The sequence below is a fragment of the Rhinatrema bivittatum genome, chromosome 4 (genome assembly GCF_901001135.1).
Source record: "Rhinatrema bivittatum chromosome 4, aRhiBiv1.1, whole genome shotgun sequence".
Taxonomy (NCBI): Eukaryota; Metazoa; Chordata; class Amphibia; order Gymnophiona; family Rhinatrematidae; genus Rhinatrema; species Rhinatrema bivittatum.
In genome coordinates, this window is record NC_042618.1 from 218924134 (window position 1) to 218948236 (window position 24103).

The window sequence follows — 24103 nt, forward strand, 5'->3', positions numbered from 1 at the left end:
CAGGTTTGCAGCTCTACCATCTGCTGGTGACAGAAAAATACTGAGGGTCTGCAGGTGTCACACTAGGTCATGTGGCAGTGTCAGTGAAACTTTTTTCTGTCTCCACTTGCTGGCAGGGAGGCAAAACCCAAGAGTCTGGACTGATCTGGGGTATGAACAGGAACTCTCATACGCATATTCACTGTGAATATACTAAAAGCTGGATTGGCTAAAGGGGGTAGTACTTGAGGGCCGGGTTGTGAACCACTGTTCAAGAGTTTAAATGAAGCTCCAAGAAGCATGCAATACAAGGATGTGACAAATCTTCCACCATTTAGCATGCTCATCTTTGGAAGCAAAACCAAAATGACTGTACAGCTGGTAAAAGTGCAGACATACAATGAAAATAATTTCTCTCCTTTTCTTTTGAAAACAACAAAACAGTACCTCAAGACAAAAAAAAACAATCAAACCCAATATCGAACCACCACTATAGTTTTACAATTTTTACATCAAATATTCTCTGCTGAAAAATATTGCCCATGACTTGCCAGAGTGACTGACCTCTATGGTATAGAAACAGTTGTACATAATTGGAATTAGAAAGTTCATATCCAAGGTTTTCATCTCTTTGACGTGGGAAGTGGCTTTTTGGAATGCAGTCAAGCGAAGGTCAAAATCGACATCATCCAGGTGTCTCCGATCAAAGGCATTCATCTGAAAACACATAGTGAGGCAATGAGCTGATGCCATTATTACCAATGGTTGTTGCAGTAAACGCAGCGACTTGAAAGGAAATATGAGAGCCAAGTGCTAATCAAAGCATACCTTAATAACCACATCTGTTATATATGTTAAGCCATGATCCAAATCAGATAAGACCTAGGCGAGGGGGAAAATATAAAATGAAACGCAGCATTAAATATGCATTTCTTGAATACAAGATTTAACATCTCATTCAAAAAGCTTGCTAACTGATTAGAAATACACATAGTACTTGGTAAGATTAAGACCTGTAAAGACTGGATGATCTGGTGTCACCACTGACCAATGATGGGGACATTAAGAATCGAGCACCGCCTGAACCTGGTGGTGAAGTCTATTACAGGCAGAAGATTTTGTATTACACAACTGTCCTGGAAATTCATGATATAAAAATTACAAACACACATTTCACCTTTGACAGTTGTGTCTATTTCAGCCAAAATGCCATATCCGATATAGCTTAATAAAACCAGCATTTTGTTTAAAGTATGCAGTTAAAACCAGATACATTACTCTACAATAAAAAACACATCTTTCTTGATTTTTTTTCCCTTCCCATGTCACATTTTGGTGAGAAACTTGGAAATTTCTGTCAGATTATTACATGCAATGCAAATCACCATATCCAAAAAACTGCATATGTAGATAACTTCACTCTTTTTTTCTGAAAGGAGAAATTACTTACCTGATAATTTTGTTTTCCTTAGTGTAGACAGATGGACTCAGGGCCAATGGGTTTCTGCTCCCCTGCCAGCAGGTGGAGACGGAGTCAGGTTTCAAAGCTGACATCACCTTAGAAACACCTCTACAGTGACCTCAGCCCTTCAGTATTCTATTCAAAAGCTACTGTGGACATACTATCGAAAAATCATGATTAAAAATGAATAACCATAACTGTACTCAACTAAATAAACACTGAACCCCAGGAAGTTTATAGATGCCCTGATCTAGGGACTGGATGACGGCTTACCCATAATCTCTTGGAATCGATATCCACTCCACGGATGAATCCTTGGTACTGCTCTTGGGCAGCCATGGCTGGGATGCTGAGTCCATCTGTCTACACTAAGGAAAATTAAATTATCAGGTAAGAAATGTCTTCATTTCCTAGCGTGTAGCTAGATGGATTCAGGACCAATGGTATGTAGAAAAGCTACTCCCGATCGGGGTGGGAAGCTGCCTGCGGGCCAGTTAACATCGCCCTTGCAAAGGCTGCATCCTCCCAGGCATGAACGTCCAGGCGATAGAACCTGGAGAAGGTGTGCAAAGAGGACAACATCGCCACTCGGCAGATGTCGACAAGAGACAGCACTCTAGCTTCCGCCCATGAGACTGCCTGAGCCCAAGTGGAATGAGCTTTAACCTGAAGGGGTAATGGCTTTCCTGCCTCCACATAGGCTCCTTTGACCACCTCCTTAATCCAACGAGTTATGGTAGTCTGCGAAGCTGGTTCGCCCTGCTTCCTTCCACAGTGAAGGAAAAACAGGCGGTCTGTCTTTCAAACCGGTTCTGAAACTTCCAGATACAGTACCAAAAGCCTACTGATATTCAAATGGCGGAAGAGGCAGTATTCTTCCACATCCTTGTGCTTATCTAAGGATGGCAACGAAATGGACTGGTTCAAATGAAACTCTGAAATTACCTTGGGCAAGAAGAATGGAACAATACGAAACTGTAATGCTCCTGAAGTCATCCAGAGGAACGGTCCCCAAGACAACAATGCTTGTAGTTCAGAGATGCAACATGTCGAGCATATAGCCACCAGGAACACCATTTTCAGGGTTAATAAACACAAGGAAAGACTGTGCAGTGGCTGAAAGGAAGGCCCTGCCAAAAACTCCAATATTAGATTAAGATTCCACAAGGAAACCAGCCACCATAGGGGTGGCCGGAGGGTCTTCGCCCCTTTCAGAAAACTGGCCATGTCCAGATGAGCCGACAGGCGGGTTCCGCTCACCTTGCCCCTGAAACAGGAGAGAGCCACTACCTGGACCTTCAAGGTCAAACCTTTATTCAAGCCATCCAGCAAAAATTCCAGAATTAGTGGGATTTTGACTGTCTGAGGAGAAGCACGGCATTCCTTACAACAGGCCTCAAATACTCTCCAGAGCCACACATATGCTAGGGACGAAGAACTTCCACACGCGGAGTAAGGTGGCAATTACTGCCGCCGAATATCCTAGCTTCATCAGGTGAGATCATTAGACAGAATCAAATCCGATCCTCGTGAAGGACCGGTCCCTGCCGTAGCAGGTCCACGTGCAGTGGGAGGCACAGGGGGATCTCCACCAGGAGTCTCTGCATGTTCGCATACCATGGACGCCTGGTCTAATCTGGAGCTATTAGCAGGCTCGATTCTGCGAATGACCCTGCCTAGGAAAGGCCATGGAGGGAATGCGTATAGCACCTCCTCTTTCAGCCAGGTCTGAACTAGAGTGTTGATCCCCAGGGTCAACTGATCTCTTCTGCAACTGAAGAATAGGGGAACCTTTGCACTGTAAGATGCGGCCAGCAGGTCGATGGACAGGAGACCCCCTGCGATCTACTACCAGCTGAAAGGCTTTGGCCAACACCACCCACTCTCCTGAATTCAGACTCTCCCTGCTTAGAAAGTCTGCTCTGACATTGTCTTTTCCTGCGATGTGGGAGGCTGCAATCAACTGTAGATGTATTTCCACCCATTCCATAAGGAGATCAATATCCTGTGACAGTTGCTGGCTTTTGGTTCCACCCTGGTAGTTGATGCAGGCTACCATTATTGTGATGTCCGACATTACGCGGACCGCATGACCCTGAAGTATGTGGCTAAATTGTAGACACGCCAATCTGACTGCCCGGGCTTCCAGGCGGTTTATGTTCAGAGGGCTTTCTTCCTTGGCCCAGCACCCCTGGGCCATCAGTTCCTGACAGTGAGCTCCCCAACCTTGGAAGCTCGCATCTGTCGTGAGAACCAGCCAGTTCGGAGAGGACAGGGGAACTCCCCTGCCTAGATGAGCTTCCTGCAGCCACCACTGGAGCCAACAGCATATTTCCATTGGTAAGTAGAGGCGAATTGAATAGCCTTGAGATAGCGGGTTGAAATGTGACAGCAGGGAGAGTTAAAGTGGTCGCATGTGTGCTCTCGCCCACGGCACTACTTCCAGGGTTGTCGCCATCAAACCTAGGACTTGAAGATAGCTGCACACAATCGAGCATATCGTGTTCATGAACAGACGCACTTGGGACATCAACTTCCTTATCCGCATGGTCGGGAGAAAGTCCTTGCCTTGCCTGGTGTCGAACCGGACTCCCAGATATTCCAAGGACTGGGAGGGTTTGAGACTGCTTTTGTCCAGGTTTACGACCCAACAGAGTTCCTGAAGCAAGAAGGTTACCCTGTTGGTCACCTGGAGACTCTCTTCTACGGACTTTGCCTGGATCAACCAATCGTCCAAGTACGGGTGCACCAGGATTCCCTGCTTTCTCAACGCTGCCGCTACGACCACCATAATTTTGGAAAATATTCTGGAGGTGGTGGCCAGGGCAAAGGGCAGTGTCCGGAATTGATAATGGCAACCCAGTACCGCAAAGCGCAAGAAACGTTGATGTTCTTGCCAAATTGGAATATGTAGGTAGGCATCGGATAGGTCCAGGAAGGTTAAGAACTCTCCTGATTGTTCGGCCATTATCACGGAGTGCAGGGTTTCCATGTGGAAATGAATCTCTCATAGATGTTGGTTGGTGCTTTTCAGGTCCAGGATGGGGCGAAAGGAATCTTCCTTCTTGGGTACGATGAAATAGATGGAATAACGCCCCATATTTTCCTGGGGCGCAGGTACCAGGATTATAGCCCTCATCCTGAGGAGCCTTAACTGGGTAGTCTCCACTGCCTGCTTCTTGTGCTGGGAGTGGCAAGGAGATATCATGAATATGTACCGAGGAGTGCTGTGAAACTCCAGCATCTATCCTTCTAGTATGACCTCCAGTACCCATTTGTCCGAAGTGATCTTGACCCACCATTGGTAGAAGAGGGACAGTTGATCCCTTATCTCCTTGTTCCAAAGGTGGGTCGGGAAAACTTCATTGGGGAGTTTGGGATGAACCTGAACCCGAGCTTGCCCCTTTCCTTAGGCTGCCGACTCCGAAAGGAATGAGACCTCCCAAAGGAACGCAACCTCTGAAAGTTAAGTTTCCATAGGGGAAAAAGTGTTGGGAACTCCTGTATCGACCCCCTCATGGGTAAGGGGCGCTGTAACTGCTTTCTCTTATCTTATGGTAGTTGGGGTACTGGAGATTCGCCACATTTACTGGCCAGCTTTTCCAATTCTCTTCCAAAGAGGAGTGATCCTTTAAAGGGCGTCTTTGTGAGATTTGCCTTGGATGTTGCGTCTGCTGACCAATTCCGCAGCCATAGCTGTCTTCTAGCTGCCACCACTGAGGCCGCTACTCTAGCCGAGTTATGGACTAGAACTGACCCACGTCAGCTGGAAAGGTGATTGTGGGTTCCATAACCGCTCTGGAATTCATCCCAGAGTCATCCACCTCCCGAGAGAGGAGCAGACACGAATGAGCACAACAAGAAGCAATCTGTAAGGTTATTGCTACTGTGTCAAAGGCCTGTGTAAGGATGGACTCCTTCCACCTATCATGTGCATCCTTTAAGGCCGCTCCTCCCTCCACTGGGATAGTTGTTCACTTAGAGATGGCACAGACGAGTGTATCCACTTTAGGGAAACACAAACGTTCTCTCGCTGCCGGATCCAGTGGGTATAGAGCTTCTAATGCTTGTCTATCTTTAAAACTTGCTTCTGTGGGATCCCATTCCAGGTCAATCAACTCCTGGATGGCTTCCAGTACTGGAAAGTAGCAAGAGGCTTTCCATAGGGAAATCAGAATGGAATTCTTTGGTTCCATCACAGAGTCCAACCCTAGGAACTCCCAGCATCTTCAGGGTCTGGGAAACCAGGGCCAGCAATTCGTCTCTATGGAAAAACTGTAATATGGTCCGATATGGTTCTAAACCAGGAGGTATTTCCCCATCTTCCAAGGAATCTGCATCCTCTTCTTCATCCATGCTGTCCGAGGCCCTGCCAAGGATACCCTTGGTGAGTCGAGGCATGCCTCAAGATCTGCCGATAGGACTGGGAGAGGGAGGGCTTACTGGCTGAGGTTCCATCTGGACAGGGGCAAGTGAGGTAGCAGACTGCACCTGTACGAAGGCTTGAAGGCCTTGAAAGAATTCCACCCAAGAGAAGGCGGCCAGGTCCATGCCTAGCCTAGGAGGTACTAGGATAGGTGCCGTTAAATTTCTCCCTCCCAAAGATGACCCAATCCCGGGGTTACTCAGACCCGGGATACTTCCGGTTAAGGCTGTGGCTGACCCATCCTCTGAATGGGAGGAGCCAGGCTTAGCAAAGTCCGGGGAAGCCAACTCTCCCTGGGCTTCCTCACAGTGCTGACATAAGCAAGAATCCAGGTCAGACTGTGCAGCCCTAATATGACAAGCAGCGCAGAGAGAAAAGCACTTATGTTTCTTTGCTGCCGGAGCCATTGGTGATGGTAACTATGTGTTCAGACAGCTTGCGCTTAAAATTTTATGGGCACAGATTTTGGGCACCAATATGGGCCGCAGCGAGGTGCACGCACAGCCCATGTGCCCGGCTTTACTTGTATTCTGCGCGTATGTACCCACGTGCTGCTATGTGCACAGCGCGTGCGCAGAGCCGACACACACTGCATAGCTTTTTGGCGGGTAATACAGGTATAAAAATACACGCAAGATGTGACTTATGGTTTTACTACAAGAAAAGAAAAGATAAAATCCCATAGCATTTTGGATAACTGTAAATGTCATCACTGCTGCGCATTCCCTCCCCATCCACACACACTTTGCCAGCTCAGACTCCTCAGTCTGACCTCACTCTTCTTGAAATCCCATTAACTGATTTCACTTTTCTTAAATTTAAGCTCGCTTTGTTGCTCTCTGGCCATTGCTTTACCTGCTGCGAATTACCAACAGTGCCCGGATGCTGTACTGTTACCTAAATGTTCCCCTCTAATTTTATCTCCTTCAAATCTTGATGAAACTTAACTAGACCAGGTCTCCCCAACTTTACTAAACCTCTCTACCGGCTAAGTCACTAACAACGAGGTTTCTGTGACTTCTCCATCTAATGGAGCAAGTCTATTGGAGTCCATGGACTCAAATGGCTGGGAAGATGACTGACCCGTCCTTTAAGTGTTACCTTTGCGATTAAAGGGAGTTGAGAAATAATCTCCTCAACAAGATCTTCAGTGGGGTACACAACATACCCAGGCTTACGAGCATGGTTCATTCCTGTCATGGTATGTGCAACACTATCTGAAGACACTGGCCAGTGAGAGACTTGATCTGAGGAACAGAAGGCAGCGATAGCAATAGTCAGATAAAGTCACTCGCCAATTCTCACATTCCTTTCACTTGGACAGCTTGGAGGCAGGTGCATATCCTACGAAGTTGAAGCCTTCAGCATTGGCACACAAGCATGAAAGCATTTTTTGGGTACCTGGAAAGTTGCACAGAGCGTCTGTCGTGAAAGTTTGTTCTGAACCACAGAGAAGAGTTTGCCCAGAGGCTTGAGGAAGACGGTTGGGTTCAAACAGTGCCTTAGCAGGTTCTGCACGGTCTCCAAAATATCAATCTCTGTGTCCTGAGGAAAACAAATATCCTATGATTTAGTTGTTCACAAAAAAATACAAAGGGCTAGGATCTTGCTACAGTTTTTCTAAGAATTACGATAGGAGGCACAAAAGCAACTTATCTTCATGTTTTCCTAGATAATAAATTTAAGAACAATATTCTTCTCATACATTGCTGGAGCACTTCTAAGTATTACCAGTTAAAGAAATAGAGGGCTCTGAAGAGTCATATGTGACTCCTGAACTTATGTCTGTCTATTACTGCCTACAATACACCACAGGAAGCCTGATAAGTGAGAGAAATTAAATGCACAGGAGGTGCTCCAGCCTAAGTCTTCTCCATGGCAGTGAAGGTGTGCCAGCTACTGAGCCAGGCCTCTGAAATACACATCAAAAGCAGGAATGCCTCTTACTTCAATAGGAAAGCATTTCCTGCCATTTGACTTTTAAAAATGCATCAGTAAAGGTCAAGTGAGCGCTTCAGTTCCACAATTAAATGGGCACAAGATACAGTGCCAGCAATGTGCCGCATTTGCAGCTGTCCCTCCTTGATGGCTTAGAGCAAGTTCAAGAACCAGGTAGTCCCGGAGGCAAGAGACAACAGGGGATGCCATGACACCCCAACCTCACGTTTTCTCACTTCTTAACTGCTTGGAGCGCAATTTTAGCTTTATTGATCCACTATAAAAAAAAAAAAAAATGAACCAAGGGAACATTTCTCTTTTTTGTGTCCCCTTCAAACTCATACTCACTGCTCAGTTAATTTTTGCAGCAAGATTACAGCAGCTCTACTGCTTTAGAAAATCAGTTCTTAAGAAAGAAATCCTGGCAAGAGAAATCAGAAGTATACCTGAGCTATGTTACTCTTGTGAAGGTAGGAGAGGAGAAGGGTAACAAGGACAGAACTCTGTTCCTGATCTTGCAGAAGCTTGCTGATCCTACAAAAAAAAAAAAAAAAGCAACTGGTTTTAGCAATGCTAAACTCAGGAATATACAGCAGTAAGGTTATGCAGTAAATGGATCAAATTAAATTGACTACAATATAAAACTAGACTACAGTATAGTGTATAGTTTTTCTTGCATTACACGTATAGTCATTAAGTCTCCAGCAGTGCTAACATCTGAAGTTTGTGGCATTCACAGACCTTGTTCAAAAAAGACATATTTCCCAGTATTTCTGTTATGGGAAAATATCTTTTTTTTCAACAGAATCATTTGTAATGAATAATTCTTACATTAGTAGTCCATACTAGCTCAAACTTTCTTTCAGCTAGACTCCAGGTAGGAAAATCTTTCATGTTAGATATTTCTCTTACACAGACAAGTTTCAAATGTATGTTCTCTTAGGCATATCTTGCAACTCTGTTTTGCTAAACCTGGCTTCTTGCATCATTGTGATCAGATGCTGGGTGGAGTCTAATTTGAAATTCTACTAAAACGGAGGTCTTAAGGGTAGGAAGGCCTGGTCCTTTTGACAGAGTTCTTCAAATTTTCCAGATAGCCCAGCAATAACGGTCCTGATGGATAACGGCCTAACTTTGGTGACAGATATTCACTCAGTCTGCCTGGCTGGTTTTGAATACCTTCGCCTCCTGAAGCAGCTGAGTCCCTTTCTGAAGAGGGAGGATCTAACTGAGCTCATTCATGCTCAAGAATTCACACAATTGGAACCCTGCACCTTAGATAACTACTAAAAAAGCCACATTTGATATCTTTAGCTCATGCAGAATGCAGCAGCCCGTTTGGTCACTGGCTGCAGTTACACAGCCAATTCTACCCCTGTACTGGATAAACTGCACTGGTTTCTAATTTGGCGCTGAACAATCTTTAAGATGGTTTGCCTCATGTTTAGGCCTCTGAGGGAGAAGAGGTCCCAAATACATAAAAGATCGCCCTGTAGTTTATTCTCCTGTCAGACTTATCTCAGGCATCATTATCAGCCGAACCAACTGAGAACAGCAGCACTAGACAAGGGCCTTCAGCCATGTCGGTCCCAATTTCTGGAAGTAGCTACCTAATAAGGCCCATACCAGTACTGACTCTATGGCATTCTGAAAGCTTAAGACCTCTCCCTTTGAGCAGGCCTTCCCCCGAGTCTTAGTTTTAGCTTTATTGTGGTTTACAGTCTGCTTATTTTTCGTGTTTTATTGTTAATGCTGCATTGTAATTGGTTTTATTTTCTTTACATTTGTTGTGACTTGCTCAGAGTGCTACGTAAATGGGGAAGTAAGAAATCTAATAACGAAAGAAATGCAGTAAATTGGGGGCATGGTCTAGGGGAGCCAATGAAGGTCTAAGAAGCCCTGGGGCAGGAGTGGGGAGAGAGGCTGTTGTCCCGGCTGGAGTTCCAAAGATCCTTAGCCTGATGTGCACCCCCTGCTCACACCACAGGCCAGGACCCAAACTCATCACCACAGGTCAGATTAGAAACTCCTGAAAGCTGGATGTGGCCCACAGTTTGCCCACCTCTGCCATACAGTGCCACAGGATCCATCATGTCTTACATATTGTAGCCTTTTCAGAGACTTGTTTACTGGGCCAGTTTAAACCATAAATAAATCTAATTTTGAACAAACAATGCCATTTCTTTTTTTCCTGCACCACTTCTATGCAATGCATATATAGGCATAGCAGTGTAATAGACTCTGCCTTAAAATCTAAGTTGTTCATAATAGAGGAAAGGGGCTTTTTCTGCTTTCGGACATGCCACTTACTTTGACAGGATGTTCAGCTCTTTGCTGACCTGCGCTCGAAATTTTTTCTTCCTTATCTTTTCTGCATTGAGCATGCTCCTGCTGAGGTACTGAAGGATTGTAGAGACATGGGGAAGGATTAATCTCATGCCCATGCTAGGAGATGCTGTAAGGGATGGAAACAGGTTACTATTTTGTCAGGCAACAGTCTCTTTAAAATTATTTTAATTTTTATATACCGGTGCTCCTGTATGACAAATCACAACGGTTTACATTGCAACTGAGAACAAAGAGTTCGCCCGAAAGCGGTACATGGAACAAGGAATACAAGAAACTGGGATAAGGGAAACTATGGACCAGCAAACAAACAGTTAACTACATAAAGGAGTATGCACCATAACAATCAGTAAACTACAGAAGAGAATACAGAAAGTGTCCAGCGTGCCCCGAAGCGACCTTAATTGGCTCAGAAAATGAGAATAAGCAGAGAAATGAGCAAGCTAGATGTGAGCAAGGAGCTTATGTTCCTGGAAAAGCTTGGCCGAAAAGCTAAATTTTGTAAATGCCAGCAAAACCCGTTACAGCGAGCTGCTTCATATACTTTCAGAAAGCCTCTTCCTTCTGGTGCCAATTCAATGGAGGTAAAACCCAACTGCACAGCCCATAGGACCATGCAAGGTCAGGTTTGGGTGTGGTGGCAGTCCTTCAGTTCTCATGGAAGCTACAATTATAAATTCATGCCTTTGAAAAAGATTCTCACACCTACTGAATGGGTTAAACTAACAGACAGATGCCAATAAAAAAAAAAAAAAAAAAAAAGACTCCACACTCTTTAAAACAAAAGAAAATAAAACTCTATGAGCAGAGATCATTAAAGATCATCACAGGCACCGTACCACATCAATATCCAACAATTCCTGCTCTGGTGGTAGTATCTGTTTACAGTCATGTCTCCATTGTACATGTTTATACTTCCTTAATAGATCCCAGAAGGTGAAATTCCATAAAAACGACAGAAGGAAGTGGTAGCTTATAGACTAAACAGATTTGTGAAGGCATGATCTTTTATAGATAAGAGACCACATCGGCAGATTCCTTAATAAATCTGTTAGTCCATAAGATGCCATCAGCTTCTGCTTTTACTGCTACAAATTAACATGGCTTACTCGAAGTTTTACTAAATTCTGTCCCTCTCTAATCAGACAAACTTGCTCACAGTAATAGAAAAATAAAATACCGCTCATGCTTATGGGGAAAAAAAAAAACTAGCTTGGCAAGCATATTTATTTTTTTATTTAGCATTTTTATATACCGACTTTCCAATAACAGAATTACTGATCAATTCGGTTTACATTCTAAACAATAACATTGACAAGTAAACATCACTGCCAAGTTTAACCCTAATTCTAAAAATTCCCCCAACACCAATAGTATAACCCCTCCCACCCCACACATTCCCACCTTTCTCTCTTCTTTTGATCCCTCCTCTACCCTTGAAATAGAAAACATATTAAAAAAGATGAGACCCTCGTCCCACCCCTCAGAAACTATCCCTACTAAACTCCTACTCGCTATTCCAAAAACAATAGCCACCTCACTCTCCAAAATCGTGAACTGTTCCCTGGAACACAGCCTGGTCCCTATCTCCCTCAAACAAGCCGTGGTCAAACCCATCCTAAAAAAACCCTCCCTCGATCCCTCCAACCTATCTAACCTCTGCCCCATTTCTAATCTCCCTTTCCTCTCCAAAATCATTGAAAAACTAGTTAACTCCCGCCTCTCTGACCACCTAGAACAATCCAACATACTCCTACCAACACAATATGGTTTCCGAAAACACCTCAGTACGGAATCCCTACTCCTCTCCCTTACAGACACTATCATCAAAGGCATGGATGCCGGTAACTCCTACCTCATCGCCATGCTAGATATCTCCGCCGCCTTCGATACAGTAAATCATAACATCCTCATCAACACTCTCATCAGCATAGGAATCACAGGTACGCCCTTTCTTGGATAAAGTCCTTTCTCCAAAACCGTACTTACACAGTCCTCACCGACAACTTCACATCCCCCCCTGTTAATCTCGACTGTGGCGTCCCCCAAGGATCCTCCCTCTCATCCACCTTATTCAACATTTATATGCTCCCCCTCACAAACCTCCTCTCCAACCTTGGTATTACACACTTCATCTACGCAGATGATGTGCAAATCCTCATACCCTTCACTAAGTCTGTACTCACTGCTCTCCAAAAATGGAACACCATCCTCGCCTCCATAAACCAACTCCTCACTGACATGCACCTAGCCCTTAACCCGCAAAAAACTGAACTCCTCCTCATCTCCTCCAAACATGCATCCATACCCTTTCCCTCCACCCCCCTAACTTTCTCTCTGACAAAAGAAACCTGGGGGTTATACTTGATAACCAACTAACCTTCAAACCATATATCAAATCTATCCTTAGCAGCTGCTACTTCAAACTACAAACCCTCAAAAAACTCAAACCCCTTCTCTACTTCTCTGATTTCCGCACAGTACTTCAATCTATAATTTTCTCAAAGATTGATTACTGTAATGCACTCCTACTTGGTCTCCCTGCTACCCACATCAAACCTCTACAACTCCTTCAAAACGCTACTGCACGCATCCTTACTAATGCCAATAAGAAAGACCACATCACTCCCACCCTCATCAATCTCCACTGGCTTCCCATCCACTCACGAATTATTTACAAAACCCTTACCCTCATCCACAAAAGTATTACTAACGAACAGTACAACTGGCTAAACCCACCTTTCCTCCCTTGTACCTCCACAAGACCCACCCGCTCCTCTCTCCGTGGAACCCTCATTCCCCCTTCCATAAAATCCACAAGACTCATCTCCACCACTAATATGGCCCTCTCCCTCGCAGGCCCTTCCCTTTGGAACTCCATGCCCCTTGACCTACGCACAGAAACCTCCACACCCACTTTCAAAAAGAAACTCAAAACCTGGCTCTTCCTCCAAGCATACCCCCAATCATCATCATCCCCTACTAACACCCTTACCCGAACTCCATCTCTTGCCAACACCCCCCCACAGGACCTACACCCAACACCCACCCCCTCTAAGGAACTACAAACCTAAAAAATGCCACTCAGCACAACCGCATACATTTTCCCACCTCAATTATTGTTCTTCTGCGCTTATACAATTTTGTATATAACCTGTGTACACATCAATTGTTCCTTGTACCCCTGTACATAGCTTCTCCTTATGTATCCACTCACTCACCCCCCCCTCCCCTTCCTTTGTCTCGTCTACCCCCACCCCTCCCTCCCCTTATTTATCTTACTTTTCTAGTTAATTACTATGTTACTGCGTTTATGTTACACACTGTTCCTTGTAAAGGCTTTGCCTATATATCCTTTGGTTGTAAGTTATCTGTAAAACGGCACAATGTGCAAACGGTTGCCGGTATATAAAACAAAATAAATAAATAAATAAAATAAATAAATGTCTTACAATGAACAGGTCGATATAACTTGGATTAGTACATATGGGTTAATAACATAAGTAGAAGATAAGAACATAAGAAGAACATAAGAACATAAGAAAATGCCATACTGGGTCAGACCAAGGGTCCATCAAGCCCAGCATCCTGTTTCCAACAGTGGCCAATCCAGGCCATAAGAACCTGGCAAGTACCCAAAAACTAAGTCTATTCCATGTAACCATTGCTAATGGCAGTGGCTATTCTCTAAGTGAACTTAATAGCAGGTAATGGACTTCTCCTCCAAGAACTTATCCAATCCTTTTTTAAACACAGCTATACTAACTGCACGAACCACATTCTCTGGCAACAAATTCCAGAGTTTAATTGTGCGTTGAGTAAAAAAAGAACTTTCTTCGATTAGTTTTAAATGTGCCCCATGCTAACTTCATGGAGTGTCCCCTAGTCTTTCTACTATCCGAAAGAGTAAATAACCGATTCACATCTACCCGTTCTAGACCTCTCATGATTTTAAACACCTCTATCATATCCCCCCTCAGTCGTCTCTTCTCCAAGCTAAAAAGTCCTAACCTCTTTAGTCTTTCCTCATAGGGGAGTTGTTCCATTCCCCTTATCATTTTGGTAGCCCTTCTCTGTACCTTCTCCATCGCAATTATATCTTTTTTGAGATGCGGCGACCAGAATTGTACACAGTATTCAAGGTGCGGTCTCACCATAGAGCGATACAGAGGCATTATGACATTTTCTGTTTTATTCATCATTCCTTTTCTAATAATTCCCAACATTCTGTTTGCTTTTTTGACTGCCGCAGCACACTGAACCGACGATTTCAATGTGTTATCCACTATGACACCTAGATTTCTTTCTTGGGTTGTAGCACCTAATATGGAACCCAACATCGTGTAATTATAGCATGGGTTATTTTTCCCTATATGCACCACCTTGCACTTATCCACATTAAATTTCATCTGCCATTTGGATGCCCAATTTTCCAGTCTCACAAGGTCTTCCTGCAATTTATCACAATCTGCTTGTGATTTAACTACTCTGAACAATTTTGTGTCATCTGCAAATTTGATTATCTCACTCGTCGTATTTCTTTCCAGATCATTTATAAATATATTGAACAGTAAGGGTCCCAATACAGATCCCTGAGGCACTCCACTGTCCACTCCCTTCCACTGAGAAAATTGCCCATTTAATCCTACTCTCTGTTTCCTGTCTTTTAGCCAGTTTGCAATCCACGAAAGGACATCGCCACCTATCCCATGACTTTTTACTTTTCCTAGAAGCCTCTCATGAGGAACTTTGTCAAACGCCTTCTGAAAATCCAAGTATACTATATCTACCGGTTCACCTTTATCCACATGTTTATTAACTCCTTCAAAAAGGTGAAGCAGATTTGTGAGGCAAGACTTGCCCTGGGTAAAGCCATGCTGACTTTGTTCCATTAAACCATGTCTTTCTATATGTTCTGTGATTTTGATGTTTAGAACACTTTCCACTATTTTTCCTGGCACTGAAGTCAGGCTAACCGGTCTGTAGTTTCCCGGATCGCCCCTGGAGCCCTTTTTAAATATTGGGGTTACATTTGCTATCCTCCAGTCTTCAGGTACAATGGATGATTTTAATGATAAGTTACAAATTTTTACTAATAGGTCTGAAATTTCATTTTTTAGTTCCTTCAGAACTCTGGGGTGTATACCATCCGGTCCAGGTGATTTACTACTCTTCAGTTTGTCAAACAGGCCTACCACATCTTCTAGGTTCACCGTGATTTGATTCAGTCCATCTGAATCATTACCCATGAAAACCTTCTCCATTACGGGTACCTCCCCAACATCCTCTTCAGTAAACACCGAAGCAAAGAAATCATTTAATCTTTCCGCGATGGCCTTATCTTCTCTAAGTGCCCCTTTAACCCCTCGATCATCTAATGGTCCAACTGACTCCCTCACAGGCTTTCTGCTTCGGATATATTTAAAAAAGTTTTTACTGTGAGTTTTTGCCTCTACAGCCAACTTCTTTTCAAATTCTCTCTTAGCCTGTCTTATCAATGTCTTACATTTAACTTGCCAATGTTTATGCTTTATCCTATTTTCTTCTGTTGGATCCTTCTTCCAATTTTTGAATGAAGATCTTTTGGCTAAAATAGCTTCTTTCACCTCCCCTTTTAACCATGCCGGTAATCGTTTTGCCTTCTTTCCACCTTTCTTAATGTGTGGAATACATCTGGACTGTGCTTCTAGAATGGTATTTTTTAACAATGACCACGCCTCTTGGACATTTTTTACTTTTGTAGCTGCTCCTTTCAGTTTTTTTCTAACAATTTTTCTCATTTTATCAAAGTTTCCCTTTTGAAAGTTTAGCACGAGAGCCTTGGATTTGCACACTGTTCCTTTTCCAGTCATTAAATCAAATTTGATCATATTATGTTCACTATTGCCAAGCGGCCCCACCACCGTTACCTCTCTCACCAAGTCCTGTGCTCCACTGAGAATTAGATCTAAAATTGCTCCCTCTCTCGTCGGTTCCTGAACCAATTGCTCCATAAAGCTATCATTTATTCCATCCAGGAACGTTATCTCTCTAGCGTGACCTGATGATACATTTACCCAGTCTATATTGGGGTAATTGAAGTGAGGTGAGTGAGGTAATTGAAGTCTCCCATTATTACTGCACTACCAATTTGGTTAGCTTCCCTAATTTCTCTTAGCATTTCACTGTCCATCTCACCATCTTGACCAGGTGGACGGTAGTATACCCCTATCACTGTAGTCTTCCCTGATACACAAGGGATTTCTACCCATAAAGATTCAATTTTGTATTTAGTCTCATGCAGGATGTTTATCCTGTTGGACTCTATGCCATCCCGGACATAAAGCGCCACACCTCCTCCCGACTGCTCCTCTCTGTCATTGCGATATAATTTGTACCCCGGTATAGCACTGTCCCATTGGTTATCCTCTTTCCACCATGTCTCTGAGATGCCAATTAAGTCTATGTCATCATTTACTGCTATACATTCTAATTCTCCCATCTTACTTCTTAGACTTCTGGCATTAGCATACAAACATTTCAAAGTTTGTTTTTTGTTTGTATTTTTATTCTGCTTTTTAATTGATAGGGATAAGTTAGAATTTTTTAGCTCAGGTGAGTTTTTAGTTACAGGCACTTGGACTACTTTTCTAATTATTGGAACCTCACTGTCGGGATGCCCTAATTCTAATGCATCATTAGTATCCTTTAAAGATACATCTCTCCGAACCATGCGCTGCTGAGCGACTGTCGGCTTTCCCCTTTGTTCTAGATACGGTGCCTAATGTAGGCTAAATAAACAGTTGATAGTTATAAGACTGGGTTTTGATATTAGACTGCCAAAGTTCAAGTGAGTTCTATATATACACCACATTAACCACAAAGGGGTCACAAGTTATCCAGCAAAATGGCAATTTTTGGAATAGAAGGCATTCCGGGATGGGAAAAAGTTTTCTGGCTAACTTATCTGATTTTAACTATAACTGGCTAAGTTAGCTAGATAACTTTAGACATGTTTCAGTGCAGGTCTAAAGTTATCTGGCCTTGTGTTGCTGGATAACCTGTCACGTAAGAGATCTCTTTAAAAGATATCCAATTAATTGACACGCTTATCTTTAAAACAAAAATAAAAAGGTTTGACCGTGGACTTCCTGACCTGATTCCTCCCACCATCATTTTTTTTTTTTTTTTAAACACCCCTGCTGGCTGATCCCCCTCCAGTAAAGAAATGCCTGCCAACCCCCCCCCCCCCGCACCTCCACCTCCACTTCCAAACCCTAGCCCTCCCACCCAGGCAGCCCCTGACTGAACACAGTGGGGCCCCCATTTGCAGCATAACTGCATATGGGCTAGACACTTAAACTGATGGCTTTCGCTTCCAGTGTTGCTGTGAAAGCAATGCTGTAAGCACCTGGGATAGCAGTGCACTGCGATCTTGGTGCTGCAAACAGGAGCTCCACTGTGTTCGAGCAGGGACTGCGTGAATCAAAGGGGTAGGTTTGGGATGGACTGCATGAGGGGAACAAGGCCATATTTTTTATTCTATTTACCGGGGAGGAAATTGGGAGGGCCGGCACCAAGAGGATCGTCACTCTTTTTATCAGAGGGATTTTGGGAGGGGGGCCAGCAGGGGCCCATAGTCAAACTTTTTTCTTTTTTAAAGATAGGTGTGCCACTTAAAGGAAAACTGGTTTTTGCCTGCTAATTTTTCTTCCTGTAGTACCACAGATCAGTTCAGACTCCTGGGTTTTGCTTCCCTTCCAGCAGATTGAGACAGAAAAAGTTTTGCTGACACTGCCACATAACCCAGTGTGCTACCTGCAGTCCCTCAGTATTCACAAGTACCCAAGCCAAGATACTAACAAATACAACCACAAATAACATAATCACAACCCCATGAATAAGCAGTAGGAAGTGTAATCTTATAAAGGACTGCTCTGTAATTCTACAGGAACGAAAATTAGCAGGTAAAAACCAATTTTCCTTTCTCTGTACGTACCCGGATCAGTCCAGACTCCTGGGATGCACCCAAGCTTTCCTAAACAGGGTGGGACTGCTCGAAGTACATTTTCACCAAAACCCATGGCCTCCGGGGAAAAGACATCCAAACGATAATGGCGAAATTATGCAATGATTTCCAAGTAGCCACCCGACAAATCTCCTGTGGAGATACTTGCTGACATTCGGCCCAGGATGCCGCCTGAGATCGAGTAGAGTGAGCCCTTAAACCCTCAGGAATAGGACAACCCTGACAGACTTATGCCAAACCTATGGCTTCCCTTTAACCACCTCCGTCGCTGACCTCAGGCCCTGTGTCAACTGAGTATGGCATACAGCTCTCCATCCGGAGAGACTGGCATTGGTGGTAACTACTATCCATTTCGGAACGTCCAAGTCCACTCCTCAACACAACTGGTCCCGACCAAACCACCATGAGAGACTGGACCTGGCTAGCTCCGTAAGAGTTGTGGAAGATGAAACTGCTCTGATAATGGGTTCCACTGGGAGAGCAACGCTGACTGCAGAGGTCTCATATGAGGAAACGCCCAAGGAACCAGTTCCAAGGTGGAAGCCATGGATCGAGAACCTGCAAGTAATCTCAGACCCTGGGCATTGCTTTCTCTAACAAACTGTGAATTTGCCTCTGCAGTTTGCAAATGCTTTCCCTGGTGAGAAACACCTTCCCAACCTTGGTATCGATACGTGGCCCCAGAAACTCCAACACCTGAGAAGGGAAAAGATGACTCTTTGACAGATTTACCACCTAACCCAGGGATCTCTACAGCTGCAGCACCAACTCCACTGCCTGCCTGCAAAGGTCCTCTGACTTTACTCAAATAAGCCAATCATCTAGATGTGGGTGAACTAGAATGTCCTCCCTTTCCTCCCTTGGTGAAGGTCCTCGGAGCTGTTGCCAATCCAAATAGAAGGGAGCAAAATGGTCCCCAGCATTTGTAGGCAGCGGATTGTTTCCTGTATCACCCGCATTTTGGTAATGGAAGCACAAACTGAGACCATGAATAAGTCCTTTAATGGACAAGCAAATTCTAAAGCGTAGCCTTGTCTTGTCTTATGCTTAAGACCCACTCCTCGTAAAAAAGAGTCAACCGACCCCCTATGACCAGAACAGAGGAATGGGCCAGCCTTGCTTCATTTGGTGGACTTGGCTCCACCAGCACCCTGGCCGGAACCATCTTTGTTCGGCTTTCGACCTTGAAAGGACTGGTTCCAGGACTGCTGGCTCCCAGTGTTCTGCCTCTGGGCTCCACCCAAAGCCCTATTCTCCCGAAAACATCTATTCCCTCTGAATCGAGAATATATAGGAAAAGATCTTTTTCTCCCTTTCGGCTTATCCTCAGGCAATCTATGTCCTTTATTCTCTCGCAGATGTTTTATCAGCTTCTCCAAGTCTTCTCCAAAAAGCAGCTTTCTTTTGAAAGTCAATGCTCCTAACTGAAACTTGGACAAAACATCCGCTGACCAGTTTCACAATGAAAGAAGCTGTCTGGCTGAGACCGCCAACATCATCGTTCTAGAAGAAGTCCTAATGAGGTCATATAACGCACCAGTTCCATAGTTCACCACAGCCTCTAAGCTGCTCCGCCTGCTTTGTCTCTGATGTTGACATCGCTCTTTCTGCCTGCAACTGCTGCACCCATCGCAGCCCAGCCTGAAGCATAAAGCTGCTGCGCACCGCAACACGTATGCCTAGGGCAGACCCCTCAAAAATCTTCTTGAGATGGACTTCCAGCTTCCTATCCTGCATATTCTTTAGCATTGCAGAACCGGCCATCGGAATGGTTGTCTTCTTAGTAACTGCAGACACTGAGGTATCCACCTTTGAAACCCTCAACAGCTCAAGCATGTCTTCTGGCAAAGGATATAATTTATCCATTGCTCTATCAACCTTCAAACCAGTCTCTGGAGGATCCCACTCCCTGACCACTAACTTCTTAACTGACTTATGGAAAGGAAAAGCCTTCACTGGACCTCTTAAGCCATCCATGACCGGATCCACCTCTTCCTGATCAGATTCCTTTCATGGAACCTTTATCCCTAGCTCCTTAAGGACATAGGGGATCAGGGACTCCAACGCTTCCCTGTGGAAAAGACAAACCACCTTTGGATCAGCCCCTCAACAACAGGGACTTGGCCTAGCCCCTCTTCCGGATCCTGCCCTTCTGGAGAAGGATCCGCCTCAGGAAGGTCCTCTTCTGGCAGATTTCTGTCCTTCAAACCCTCAGAGAGTTCGTCTGCAGCGTTTCACTGTGTGTTCACACAAAGGACTTGCCGAACCCTTGTCGCACCACTAGCCCATGAAACCCTGGACCTATATATATAATTTTTTTTTAAACTTAATTTCCAGACAGCAGGTTTTGCACCTCTACCATCTGCTGGAGACAGAGAAGTACTGAGGGACTGCAGGTGGCACACCAGGTTATGTGGCAGTGTCAGTGAAACTTTCTCTGTCTCCATCTGCAGGAAGGGAAGCAAAACCCAGGAGTCTGGACTGATCTGGGTACATACAGGGAACTGGATATATTTTGAAGATATCCAGTTAAGTGGTAGGATATCAGACCATGCAAGGCCAGATAACTAAATCTAACTGGTCATATTCAAAAGAGATTTAAAGGGATATTCAGTGAACATTTATCCCACTGAATATCCAAGACAAGTTATCCGGCTAACTTTAGCTGGATAACTTGTCCACTGGCCGCCTTACTGAATATTACCCCAAGGTGTTTTGGAGATGTATACACCTTAAATATTGTATGATGAGTGCTCTTCTTTTAGGTTTTCAAACACACAAACTCTATGAGTAGCCCTTTTGGACTCAAGCAAGAATACAGAGCTCCCTGGGGCAATCAAATCAATTACCTCTAGATCTTTCCTTGCCCACAGGCCATTGTGAGCTAGAAAAGGTCTCTCAGAAGTTTGAAAACATTGGTAAAACAGCAGTCGTTGTGTTAAGTTTAATAGGTGTGGCTGCAGATATTTCTTAACAGTTAAGAATTTGATGACACAATGGTTATGTCATAATAGATTGCAAGACGAGAAAAGCAAGAGATTTCTGAGCAAATACATTATGTCAAACTGTAAAACATATTGGCACACGTAGAAAATCAGCTACAAATTGTTTATTTATGGGACTTTATGTTTCTTCAGTTTTAAAAGGTTTCTCCACCTAGTCTGAAGTGAACAAAATGACACTTGTACCAGAAATACAGGTGAGGTAGGGCAGGGGGAGGAGATGGGGCTCAGAGGTATCAGCTGCTTTATAATAGCAGTTTGGCTCCCTGCCCATGCGAAATTGGCTCAATTACTTCCGAGTAATCTAAGCCCGTGCTGCATTTCTAAAAGCAGCTGGTGGTGGAAATACAGATACAATGATTTCATCCACTCCTGCTGCTGAATTAAGCCATTTCCTTTTGAAGTTTTAAACATGATCATGCGTCTAAAAATCTTCTTTTCATGATGGGCAAAACCTAGACTTAGGAATGTTTCAACATGAAGCACTGGTGTTTCTGATGTAACCTGTGCATACTCAAACTCCTTTACAGTCATCCTCTCCCCACCCCAAAGTGTTGCTCCTCTATGCTAACCATAAGAGCAGACACAGACGGCCAATATGCTCTCACACGGGCAAAGACAACATGCAAAACACTCGTCCTCTAGATCCCAGGATGGCAAAACTGACCACACACCTGATCTGAGAAGACCTTGAGGTGATTTAATGGACAATTTTATAAGTGAATTACGTCATTTTTATGAACAAGTTTGTTTGCTTACGTGTGTTTGACAATTGCCATATATCAAGAAACTTGATTTGACTTCTTTCCAGACATGGAACTGGTCCAATACATTCTATGTAATGCGCCTGGTATGCCCTGCCAAGCAGGTGCCATGTATCTTAAAAAGACTCTAGATCCTTAAAACCATCTCCCAAATTTTCCTCCTCCTTGTTCCTCAAAAAACCTCCGTTTACATGACTGAATTTTAAATTTTACAATTTTTATTCTTTGTTGCATATTATCCTACAAGGTAAATGTGGCACAATCTGTCAGAAAATGGCTCCCAGGTTTCATGGACCATTATGTGACCGAACACACCAGAACTGAGGAGCTCCAATTAAAACCATGCCCACCAGAAAAAGATACATTTAAAAAAATGTAAATAAAATATTCTAGTTCACCCATGAAGCAAATGCAATGTTTTCTATAAAAATAAACAAACATATAAAAATGACATCAATAGTTATGGCTCTAGTGACAACACAGTCTTCTTCCTGCTATTCCTACCTTCGGGGATACCTTTGAAGTCACTGAAAACACATTCGGTGACCGGCAAGCTGGAAATAGTATCTGTGGGCTCAAAATCTGGGCTACTGAGAAGACTGTCGGCCACGTCCATCACAATGGCAGCTGTGGCCTCTGTTATATTCTTGGTGGACAGCAGGGCGAACACATTAGTCAGCACATCATAGCCAGGATGCCCAGGCTTCTGCTTGGCAAGTAGTGGGAAATACCTGAAAGCAAGGAAAATATGATAACCAAAGGCCAAAAAGACCCATCTCCTTGTGACAGCGTAGAAAAGAATTAAAAAAATAAAAATCATTGGGGTAGCTCTTATAGCCCCATTGCTGTTAAAATGGTTGAGTTGCGCTATATTTGTGTTTATGTATGGCATCAATGATGATAGAACAGAGGAAACCATGCAGACAAAAAGATGTTCTCCCTGCTCCCCAGAACCAGAAGTGGACCCACTGCAACCTAGAGACCTCCTCGCCATGGCCTAGGACCAGAGAGGAGCCACTGAGGTAGAGCAACATCCTCCTCTCCATGGCTCCAAATCGGAAAACAGACATCATGGGCCAGGAGATCACAGAACCAGAGAAGACACACCATGGGACGGATGATCCCCTCATAGTTCCAAGCCACTCAGATACAAAGAGACAAGGGATCCACGCCAGCAAAAACTGTGGGCCAAGGACTTTCCTCCCTATAGCTAGGCATTACAGAAGAATCAATTGTACAGGCCAGGAAATCCTGTCGTTGAGTTCCAGGTCCACAAAGGAGACAACGTGGCCAGGTGAATCCACTTGCTGCAAATTTTCATGGGTTTACCCTTGTTCTACGTATTTGAGGGACTGTCTGGTCCTATAAATGAGCACTCACTTTCTGTTCTAGATGTCAGGCTGATTTTCCAAGTCTGGTCTTCAAGAACACCCAACAAAACTGGTTTTCAGGCAATCCACACTGAATATCCATGAAGTATTTACATACATATGGGCTAAGATTCAAGTTGATTTGCATATTTTAGTTATTCTGAAAACTAGGATGCTGGAGAGGCTAGGGTTTAAAGGACCAGATTTGGGAACCATTGTTTTAAATTGTAGGTCACTGTGTGGAAGAAATCAGACTCTGGAAACTGTTTTTCCTGGGAGTCTCTAAGAAGCCAACCAATGAGGAGAAAATATTATTAATATCCTAACCTATGGAAGGTTAGTATCAGAAAAAGTTGTACTCTATATTAAATAAGCCACAGGCTCTTGCCCGCAATGGACTTCAACCAGTATCTTATGGGAGATTTGTGGGAATAAATTTGGAGCATTCGTCTGGAAAGTTTAAGATAAGAAAAGGGAATTGGTTTGCTTAAATGATAACATCATATAAGATAAGTATAATAAGAATTTTTTTTAAGAACAAGTTTTTTTTAGATTGAAAAATAAAACAAACGTGGTTCAAGTTGGATTCGCTGTGTATGGGAGTAGTAAATGACGTGAACGGAATGCTCTAACATATGATACAAGTTGACAGATGGGCAGCCAACAGGTACACCCCCCCACTCAAACAGGTCATTAAGTTCTTTAAAATCCAGGAATACAGTGGGCTCAGGTAGAATTAGACCTGTGATGAGGAGACACACAATGTACCAAATGCAAAAAGAACAACAAGCCATCTCTATATTAAAAA

The 24103-nt window shown here is 43.8% G+C and overlaps 1 protein-coding gene across 1 annotated transcript in view; it reads right to left on the reverse strand.

The window, feature by feature from the left end:
• The window catches only part of UTP20 (UTP20 small subunit processome component), a 399297-nt gene that overhangs the window by 163423 nt on the left and 211771 nt on the right, over positions 1 to 24103 (reverse strand). Inside the window, exons 30-35 of the mRNA XM_029599719.1 lie at positions 22430 to 22656; positions 10116 to 10260; positions 8252 to 8339; positions 7269 to 7412; positions 808 to 861; positions 544 to 696 (exon numbers count right to left, since the gene is read on the reverse strand). Coding sequence (XP_029455579.1) covers positions 544 to 696; positions 808 to 861; positions 7269 to 7412; positions 8252 to 8339; positions 10116 to 10260; positions 22430 to 22656 — 811 coding nt within the window. The remainder of the gene's footprint in view (positions 1 to 543; positions 697 to 807; positions 862 to 7268; positions 7413 to 8251; positions 8340 to 10115; positions 10261 to 22429; positions 22657 to 24103) is intronic.